At 36.8% G+C, this 11,097-nt stretch overlaps 1 protein-coding gene across 2 annotated transcripts; it reads right to left on the reverse strand.

The window, feature by feature from the left end:
- Nucleotides 1-288: 288 nt before the first annotated feature.
- PENK (proenkephalin) lies at nt 289-7,723 on the reverse strand. Of its 2 annotated transcripts, XM_001368487.4 has the most exons (4): nt 7,451-7,723; nt 7,177-7,277; nt 6,258-6,398; nt 289-1,261 (listed from the first exon to the last, which is right to left on the reverse strand). In XM_001368487.4, the coding sequence occupies exons 3-4, from the start codon at nt 6,393-6,395 to the stop codon at nt 599-601; spliced, it is 801 nt and encodes a 266-aa protein (XP_001368524.1). In that variant the 5' UTR covers nt 6,396-6,398; nt 7,177-7,277; nt 7,451-7,723; the 3' UTR covers nt 289-598. The 2 variants fall into 2 exon arrangements, with proteins under 2 accessions (XP_001368524.1, XP_056679917.1); XM_056823939.1 differs by lacking the exon at nt 7,177-7,277 and having other exon boundaries at nt 7,451-7,512.
- Between the last annotated feature and the right edge of the window lie 3,374 nt (nt 7,724-11,097).

Consider the following 11,097-nt stretch of genomic DNA (forward strand, 5'->3'; position numbering starts at 1 on the left):
GGTAGTCCTTTGGATTCTTTTAATGCAAGTCATTTGCAGACATGAGAGCAACAATAGGATCATTTTCATTTCCATATTTTTTTTACTGATCTAAGATGTTAATTGTAGCAAATTAAATGGAAAATCTTTTTAAAAAATCTTTTGATCACTGGAGAGATGTAGATCAGTGGTCTGAGGCTGCCCAGTGCTTATCTGTTTACTGCTCGATTGTGGGTTTCACTGTAGGATAATGAAAACTTTAGAGTGATTAAACATTATGTGGAAAACAGACACTTTCAAAGCACATTATGCAGTTGGTATGAGGAATTTATTCCATCTATGTACAAGTAAGCACTTATATGTTTTGTTTAAAGTAAAGAACAAACAAAAACAGTATTAGCATGAAAACTACTAGGGTGGCTTAAATTGGACTAGAACAGAAGTTGCAGACCTTCAAAAGAACACAAGAACTGAAATTACAGATTTAAGGTTGTATTGTTAACTAGGACAGTAAAAAAAACTGTACAGTGCAAGCAACACCTTACAATAAAATAAGATCAATGAAGCAGTCTTTCCAAAGGAAAGTTGGGCAGGGCATTTGGGGACTGATGGGAAAAGATTAAAATCTCATAAATCCTCCATATCTTTTCTCCATTTCTGGAACTTCTTTGGAATAACTTTCTCCCTCTTCATCCGAAGGCAGTGAATCAGCAAAGCGCTTAAGAAATCCACCATACCTTTTCTGGTAGTCTAGCCACCATTCAGGTCTTCCAACTCTTCTCATAAAGCCCCCATATCTTTTCTGTAGCTCTTTTGCTTCATCTTCCAGTTCTGGACTTCTTTTGTAGCTTCTCATGAAGCCTCCATACCTCTTGCTCACTTCCTCCTCATTCTCATTACCTGCTTGGTAACGTCCTGCCTCAGAGTTGTCTCCTGTTCCCAGAAGTTCTTTCAGCAACAGGTCCGATGAATTGGCCAATGCATCATCATCAGAATCTTTCTTCATGAAGCCTCCATATCTCTTGGCAAGGACCTCCCCTCCATTCATCTCATCTTCTGGCTCCACTCTATATAGCTCATCCATTTTCTTCATGAAACCTCCATACCTTTTCATGAAGCCCCCATACTTTTTGGCTAGAAGATGACTATCATCTTGCTTGCTTTCTTCTTGATTGTTGGTTCCTTCCTGAGAAAGATCCATCTTGGTCAGTTGCAGAAGCTCTTTGCAGGTGTCCCAGGCTTTGGCAGATGGCAATTTCCCTTCACATTCTAGTGTGCAAGCCTGTGAAAAATAAATTATCCATTAGTAAGATGTTGTGTCCTTGATTCTACATATTATAAACACCACCATCTTCTATTCACACCAGCTCTAATTCTTAGAAAGGTTACTCAGATCAGGTTGAAATATTTGTACTTATTGAAATTAGCTCTCATTGCAGGAGAATGTTCACATAATAAAATAACCTCCATTTTTTTCCTATAAACTTTTATTAACCTGACTGGATATTTAGGGATAGGGACAGAGACTGAATCTGTGATTTTACTGGTATAGGATATTGCTCTCTTTTATCAGTGAAGAAAGATATTTTCTCTGCATGGTCTTTCATAGTTGTCCATTATGCTGAGGGATTAATTGATTAGGATCATGCTTTTATTATATGCCAGAGATAAGATTTAAAATCAGATGTTCTTCGAACTACCTGTATCCTCTTCTGAGCACTGAGCAATTACAAATATTATGGAATTTAAACTACTATAGTATAATTGTTATTTAAATTTTGAATTTTAAATTAAACTTGTATAATTGTTATTTAAAATTTGAATTTTAAATTAAAATGTTTTTCACTCATGGGAGTTATTATATTGAATTGGGTTGATTATCCTGATGACCCAAATTTACTGTATGATAGCTAATTGCTGATTCAACTTTACCTATGTGACTGAAACCAGGAGGTAATCAGAGAAATGTTACATTAAAATATATTTGGCTTAAAATTAATTATTTGAAGTAGACATACACATGTACTATCTATGTTGTAATTTTATTCTAAGTAGCTCCCAAAATTCCTGTTCCTCTTTATCTTACTGTTCTTATTATAGACAACAAGAATTCAAAAGTAGTATTAGAAAAAAGTTCTAAATTAAAAATTAAGCCCAATAATGCTATAGGGTAATTTTATATTAAACTGAAGTAGGAAATTTTCATTTTTATCTCACAAATGTTTCTTTTTCATTTTTGTCCTAAAATTTTGACTCAGAGGTCTGACTTAATTAAAATATTATAAGTATGGAAATTTGAGGACCATTCCTCTCATAAACACTTTGTCACTGCAAAATTGAAAGTCCTTTTCAATGAATATCATGTTTCTCAATAAAAATAAATTTTTATTTATAAAAAGAAATGAATCTTCATATCATTAATCCATTTATTTATCATACAGTAATGAAATTCTATACAATGTAAGACTTTGGATGTATTATTCCCAATGATACTATTAAGATTCTCTTCTACTCAAGAGGTCTACTGCTCAAAATGTGTAAACACTTCTAAGAAATATTCTCGGTGATATATATTTTTAGTATAATTCCAAATCACCAGCATTAAGAATATATATGTTTTAATAAGGAAATTATTCCCATTTTTCTACTGTTATAAATATACCCTAATAAACCGAATGCCTTTTGGGGAAGCTGGGTGACTCAGTGAATAGTCAGGTCTGAAGATGGGAGGCTCTGGATTCAAATCTGGTATCAAATACTTCCTGGCTGTGTGACTCTGGGCAAGTAACTTAACCCCTTACCTCTCTTCTATCTTGGAACTGACTTGTTTTTTTACTCTAAGAGAGAAGGTAAGGATTAAAAAAATAATAAATTGAATACCTTCTATACCTTTATTTCTATTTACTTATCAACTATCAAGAGTGGGTGTTAATTAATATCTTCTGAATTAGGGTCTTATAAAGCACAGAATCATTGAATTGGAGCCAGAAGGGACACCAAAGGACAACTAGTCTTATTTTTAAAATTAGGATAGGTCAAGGGATGCTAAGTGACTTGCCTGAAGTCACATATAATAAATATTGGAGATATGATTTGAACTCCCATCTCTTGAGCCAAGAGCTAATGCTCTTTATAAAATACCATGCTGCCTTCAAAGGGCATGACCTTGAGATTGAGTTCTGTGAAATGAATTGATTTGAAAGAAGAATTTGGAGTCAGAGGATCTGCATTAAAATCTTGATTTTAACTTTGTGCAAATAAATTTTCTCTGGGCAATAGTTTCATTATCTGCAAAATAAGAAGGCCAAAGAAGATAACCTCTAAAACACTTCTGCCTTGAAATTCTAGGACTCTGATATTGTTTTTCCCCCTAATTATGTTATTTAAAAATTTATATTCTAATTTTTTAATGTTACTTGGAGAAAAACAAGTTAGAAGGCGAAAAGTGATGCAGATAGTGAAAACTATTTAAATATAGACAGATTATTTTGCCACATTTATAAATAACTTTTTCAAAATATATCTACAATACCTGTTATTGTTAGAAAAAGGCTATCCACTTTAAAATAATCATTAAAGTTAATTACTGTTAAAGTATAAAGTTATGAATTAATATTTTTCTTTTAGATAAAAAACAAACAACTTTTGCCTAGTTAGATCCCTGCCTTTTCTCATAGAAAACAGTGTGGGGATGAGGGTATTCTTTTTTAACTATCTTGCAATTTCTACCCACTCTCTTGAGGATTTCTTCACAAATACTTGGTTTTGGTTAGAATTTCCACTGTATTTTTTTTTTCATAGCAGCTTATCTCTGTACTAATTTTTGTTGTTCATTCTGGCCATGTCTGACTCTCTGTGATCCCATTTGGAGTTTTTTTTGACAAAAGACACTAGATTTGTTTGCCATTTCCTTCTCCATCTCAATTTATAGATAAGGAAACTGAAGCAAAGAGGGTTAAATGACTTGCCCAGTGTCACATAGCTAATAAGTGTCTGAAGCCAGATTTAAAGTGAGGAAGATGAGTATTCTTGACTCCAGGACTGGCATTCTATCTACTATGACACTTAGCTGGACTTTTAACTAGATGAGGATAAATCTTATTTTGATTCAAAATTCATTATTAGTTAGCCATTAAAATGCCTTCTTTAGAGAACATTTTATCTGTTGAGGAGACCATTTGTGTCAAAGGGCTCATAGTAAAGGGTTCTGACCATCATCTAGGCAAAAATGTTATCAATTCACTCAAAGTATTAAGGAATATTTTGAAAAATGCTGCTTATTTTCAAATTAGTTCTGGAATGATTTAGAGTAGAAAGGGAGAAAAGTTCATAACAACACATGATTTGGGGGAGAATTTAGCTCTTCTATAAGAGAAAAGGACAAGAATAGTAGTATATTGGGAATTGGGTGAAGAGAAAGATTAAAGAAGAAAAACAATTGAGCAATGTTGATTTTCAAAGTCACTTTAAATACAGTGAACAGATTATCTTAATTTTAACACATAAAGCAAGAAAATTTGGAATTCCATTTTCATTTGGCTAACATATCTGGGGATGGGATAACACATGTTATGTTAACATGTGCATATTGTCCCAATGTGCAAATGTGAAAGTTTGTTACCAGACTATGACTAAGATGGAAGAGCTTTATGGTCAGAAATACAGAGTACATGTCTGTAGAGTTAATACCTGACTCCTCTTTGCCTCTGTTTGTAGTTCTTGTATACACAAACTATATATGCAGAAATGAATCTTTTCTATATTTAGTTTCTAAACACAGTCAACCTAAAGCTTAGAAGAGAATGAAGAAGGAAGGATGAAGGGAAGAATACTCTTTTGTGATTATACAAAGCCTTCACAATATAGACTCATTCATTCATTCTTTTATCATTTAACAACCTGAATATGAACTGAGCTACATACTGGGAGAAATACCAAGATAAATAAGGTATAATCTAATTGAGAGGATACAGTACACATATAACTATTCAACAACACACTAGCATTTTATAATAATTCAGGATCTACACAGAACAGGTGAATTAGAACTACATTATTTTGCCCAAGAAAAACTGTCTCTACTTTGGAAAATTTTGTTAAGTATGTTAAATATAGTAAGTTTTTGGGACCATATTTGAGCAAGGGTCCATACTCCCACACAGAAATTAAAATATAACACATTGCTTTAGGGAAAGGATTAAAAATGTTTTTAAAATTTTTTGAGTACCTCATGTAGAATATATCTCAAAATAAATTTTCTGGGGAACTTTATTTTGGTTTTAAGTCACTTGTTCTAGATCAGTTTTTTTCCCCACCCACTCCCACCTCGTTTCTCATTGTTTTTTAATATTCTCTTTGGTACAACCCAATACCTTCTACAGAGTGTGATAAATTATAGTCTATTATTTATTACAAAATGCAAAAATGAAATCCCCATTGTCTTTCTTACATTCTCTCATTTCTATTGCTCTATCAATTTCTTGCCCTTCCTCCTACTCTTCTGTTTCTCATTTCAGCAAAGGGTGATACTGTTAAGTCTTTCAGTGAAACTCAATTTAGAAGTAGAAGGAATCTTTAAAATCATCTAGGCAAACCATGTCATTTTAAAAATGGTGAAAATGAGGCCTATAGAGGGAAATGACTTGCCCAAGACCATACATTGAAGAGCAGCACAGGAACCTGATCCAGTCTGACTCAAAATCTAATGGTCTTTCTACTACCATTACATTGTCAACAAGTCAGTATCCTTATTTATTCCTTACTTAGGTGAAAGTTTTTGGAGACTGACTCTGATATTAGTGTCTAGTGGAATGAGGAGGGTGAGATAGAGGGAGCAAGGAATTGGCATTGTGGGACAGTGCTCTTGGGACAGCAGTGCGTCTGCTGCTCTCCGAGGTCCTGAAAAAACTGCCAGAGGATCTTTTTGTTTAAAGTGGACTGATCTAGATAATCTAAGGAAACACACCCACTACGCATTTTAAAAAAAACCTAACAATCCATAATAGTCCCCGGCAGTCCCCTCCCCCCCCCACCTCTCTTTTCTCTAAGCCAGGATTCGGGAGCCAGCTTTCCCGCGGGACACAGGAAGCTTAGCTCTGAAATCAGTTTTACTCTTCAGTTCCTTCAGGTGTAACAAGAAGAGTCTAGATTTTGAGATGAAGAGGTGATTCAGTACTTATGCCGTATTTTAGGTAAAACAGAAACAAGATGTAATAGCAAAGATTTCTCACCCCCACCCCTTCCGCACCTTCTCTCTTTCTACCCCAATCCACACTCACCAAAGGGTTAATGTCCGCATGTTGTCCCAGGCGGTAGGTGCAAGAGGTGCAGTCCTTGCTGCATTCCGCCCTGATGGTCAGGAAGAGACCAGGGCTGAGAGCCAGAAGCAAACTGCAGAGCCTCAGGAACAGCGCCATGGGCTGCAAAGAGAGAGTGGGATGCGTAGCTCAGCCACTGTCTAGCCATCCTTTGCTAACGTTAAGGAAAAACCGCTTTTTTTACGAATTCATCCTCAGGTTACATTCCCTACTTCCCGAAGGATCTACACAAGGGAGCGGGAGCAACAGATATCACAAATTCTAACTATAAACAAGCATTTGCCTTTCTCTTAGACCTCTGTCTTTCTGGACAAGCCAATCCCTATAAACAAACGATTTGATCTCCCTCTCCCTCTCTCTCTCTCTCTCTCTCTCTCTCTCTCTCTCTCTCTCTCTCTCTCTCTCTCTCTCTCTCTCTCTCTCTCTCTCTCTCTCTCTCTCTCTCTCGTTTGCTACAATTAAAAAAAAATCTAACTAGCCCCAAGGTAAGGAGAAAACGTAACCCTCTTTACTTGCCTCCCAGAACCGACTAGAGTGTGAAAAATCATGGTTGGATCTTTCTAGAGACTACCAAGATATTCTGGGTTTTGTTCTTTCTTTTACCTGCCGTCCCAAGAAACCTTATCTTCCTCGGGGAAGATATTTCCTCCCTAGAACGCTGTGAACACTGAGAGTTCACTAAAGTATGAAAATGAGTGGCCAGGCTTAGTATCAAGGAAGACTGAACACACAGACAAACATTTAATACAAGTTCAGTTGCAAAAGGAAAAATAGAGAAAGCAGGAAAATTAAAGGAATAAAAAACGAGAGGGAAAAAAGTAGCAAGTAGGTACTCCAAACCTACCAGGAAAATACATTATTTTTAGCAAAGTTTACTTACAGAGATGCTTCCTTGGATCGAGTGTGGACTGACTGAAGTGTCTTGGTTTGCTCACCAAGTATTTATTGCGGAGCAGAGCAATTTGCGTCCCAGGAGAATCTCTAGAAAGAAGAAGGTGGGGGAGGGTGAAAGGATTGAGGGGAGAGGGGGAGAGCAACACATGAGAAAAGCAATAGCCTGCATTTCGACTTGTCACTGCTCCTTGGCCAACTTAATGCAGTTCCTAGGTTAGAAAGTAAAGCATTATCACAAGAGCCATAATGCTTTTCCTTACCGTCTTGAGTGGGTTGTTGATGTAGATGGAGGTGAAGAGCTGGGGAGCTCTCCACCAAAGTCAGTGTGCTAAAGAGTAGATGGAGCCACTTTATAATTAGTCAAAAAAAAGGAAAAACTCAAGCATCCCCCAATCACCTACAGGCTTCAGCTGACGCAAGACCTACGAAATCCCACCTCTACGCACTTGCTATCTTATTAACTGTCATCACTAAGAAGGAGCTGAGCCAGACGGTGTAGGATTGGATAGGATTCATTCTTTATTTTTTCCAACAGGATTGGGTGGGCTTATTACTCACACCTAGAAATTATCTGGGTATTTTCTGCACATTAACCCTAGGCCCTTTGGGGAAATTTCCTCTCAAACCATTTTTATTGGGGCAAAGGGGGGTTTTATTTAGGCATCTTCCAATCTGAGATTTAAAAGTTTGATTAGGGCATATGGGAGTAAAATGGAGAAGAATTTCTTTAGGGGAATTCCCTAGGTTTCTTGAAAAAGGTATGTGTAAACAGCAGGGCTGTGCCAATCTTGCCCCTCTCTTTCTAAGGCATTCTCCCAGGACCATAGTTTCAAAGGATATTTCAGACACTCATACCAATCCTGAACCATTTTTCATTAATAGATGAGGACAGGGTATTTTCCCCAAAATTAAGACTTGTCTTAGCAGAAAGCAAATACCAATAGATTACACTGCTAAATCCCTAAACAGGTGGTCTGAAGTTGATACTCAAGTATTTTGTAGATCTGGCTTGTAAATAACTATATGACAAATGCTTGTAACCCCAGCAGGGGTCCAAGATAAGCATAATCACCAGGGACTTCATATCCAGATCAGCCTTGCAGAAATAGTAGTTTTAATTCAATGGGGAGACAGAAGGGGCCACCTAAACATGATTACACCCTGGGAAGTTTGATGAAGAAAAAATAATTCCTTCGTTTTTACTCTTAACAGCAACAAGAAAAATTTAAAAAGCCTTGTTAAGGAAATCTCAATATTTGGGCAGAGGAGACAAAAGATGTGAAAGACTTTGATACTTAATAAACTCTACTCATACCCTAGCTATATTAATTGCTTCTGAACGTTGTTATTGCTTTCATGCAAGAGGGATCTAGGACGGACAAGCAGAGGGGAAGAAGGCAGGGAAAAGGTGAGGGCTCTTTATCTGAAGCTCCTCTATTGGATTTGGAAGTCCCAATTCTTTGGACCGCTAGCTGTAGTTTGGCATCTCCTATTTTCGGTCACTAGAGGGCAGCGCGCTCCTGCGCAGGTTTCAGAGAGCCAGGTGGCAGGGTCTTGCTAGCCAAGGAGTGGATGTCAGTCAGGGACTGCGGGTGCTGGCTTAGGAGTTTGAGTGGAAGAATACAGGTCAAATAACGGCTCTCTCCACCGTTCTCTTCTCTACCAGGACTCAGCTAAAGGCAGAACTTCTCTCTGGCATAAGAGAATTAGGGAAAATTATAGATTTATCTTCCTAGGAGCCTCTTAGCCTTCTGTATTTCATGCAAGAAAAAGCACAATTCCAGTGGGACTTTTTGTGCTCTTTACAGATGGAAATTATTATATTGTCCCCAGCTACTCTACTCTCCATGCCTGTGCAACCTTGAAAATAGAAACAAATGCTTTCTTTAAGCCACATTTCTCCCCAGTTGTTTATGCCAAGAAGTAGTATAGCAAGAATACAATATAGAGTTACAGTACACATGTCTGTCTCAGCACTTCACTTATTCATGGCCAGGGAGTAATAATAACTGGGGGTGTGAAAATGGAGGGGGAAGATCTTATTCACTAGGTTATTTCTTAGTAACAGTGTAAGCAATAATGTCCTAAATTGTCCACTAGAGACCAAAAGAAATCAGAGAAACATGAAATCATAAAAGTTCTTAGTTGGAATTGAATATAGAGTCCATCTTAGAGAAGAGTAGAATTACAGAATGTTGGAACTGGAAGGGACCTTTGAATTCAGTGAGATACAGGGAGATTTCTCTTATCTGTAGTTTGTACATAGTTGTTTATATGTCTCTCCCCCTCCCCCCTTGATTATGAGCTACTTGAAGGTAAGGGTAGTATTTTGCCTTTTTTATGCCCTCATCTTTTAGCACAGTGTTTGACACATAGTAGGCACTTAATACATGCTTGTTTCTTTCCCCCACCCACTTTGGAAAGCTTGCTAGGAATGAAAAGATCATGATTTGGAATTGGAATAGATCTCAGAGGCATTTAACCTATCTTCCTCTTATAGATAAGGAAACAGAGGTTAAGAGGAATTAAACTACTTGTCTAGTTTCCCAAAGATACCAAATGTCTGCAGGAGGATTTGAACTCATGTTTTCCTTACTCCAAGCCTGTTATCCTATTTCCTGGGATACTTGGTTTTCTCTATAGAGGGAGAGAGGGAAGGAAAAAGGGAGAAACTCAGGCAAGGAGAAAGGAGGGGGAAGAGAGAGTATAGGAACATCTATTTTTGTGCCCACCATGATAATCACCATTCAGTCTTCCTACAGATATAAAGTTCACTGAAGTACAGAGACTAATATCCCCTAGTACTTTTTTTCTCTGAATGGAGGCAGAAATTATGGAAACTAATGATTTAATGGTGTAACAAGGCATTTCCTAATTCCTTTCATGTAGTTTCCTCAGATCTCTGGTTTTATTCTTGGATTAAGCTGCTCAACTCCATTAGATCTAACTGAAGATCTAAACTTATTTGCTCTGGCCCATTTAATACAGAGAAATACTACTCATGGTCAGAATCAGGGACCTTACTGTTACCCTTTGTTCTGTCTCTGAAATTAAAGAAATTTTGGAAGTCAACACATGTCCCAACTGAGTAATCAATTGGGGTTTTCCTCAGACCCTTGATTTAAAAAGCTTTTTGGAAAGAATATTGGAATAGTATTCCATGTTCCATGGGTACAGATCATGGATTAAATAAACTGAAATCTCCCTGCTTTCCATCCAATCTCTTCTCCCCGTATCTTTTTTATAAAATACATGGGCTTAAAAGTTTCTACTATGACTCCAGTAAGGATAAAGCAGTGCAAAACTACTGTTTTGCATGAAAAGTACCCCTCCATTAGAGACAGTTTGGCACAGTGAATAGAGCACTGAGCTTGAAATCAAGAAGATGAAAATTCAAATCCAGACTCAGAAATTTACAAGCTGTGTGACCATGGACAAGTCACTTAGCTTCTACTATAGCTTCCTCAGTTGTAAAATGAGGATACTAATAGCACTGATCTTGAAAGGTTGTTGTGAAGATCAAAGGAAGTAATATTTTTATTATCATGAAAAACACCCTTGCATATTGGTCATTGTTGGAAGAGCACATTAATGAAAAACCCCAAACCCCAAATAAAAGATGTTATGCTTTGATATGCATCCATTCAATTTCAACAGATATTTCTCTTCAGGTGGATAGTATTACCCCCTCATAAGTCTTTCAGGATTGTCCCAGATCATTGCTTTGCTGAGAGTAGCTAAGTTTTTGCAGGTAATCTTAGTATAATATTGCTGTTATTGTGTATAGTTCTGGTTCTGCTTATTTCTCTCTGCATATGTTTATGCAGATCTTTTCAGTTTTTTCTGATACCTTGATTATTATTTCTTATAGCATAATAATATTTTATCACCAACATGTGCCACAATT

This window comes from Monodelphis domestica, chromosome 3 (assembly GCF_027887165.1).
Source record: "Monodelphis domestica isolate mMonDom1 chromosome 3, mMonDom1.pri, whole genome shotgun sequence".
NCBI classification, from domain to species: domain Eukaryota; kingdom Metazoa; phylum Chordata; class Mammalia; order Didelphimorphia; family Didelphidae; genus Monodelphis; species Monodelphis domestica.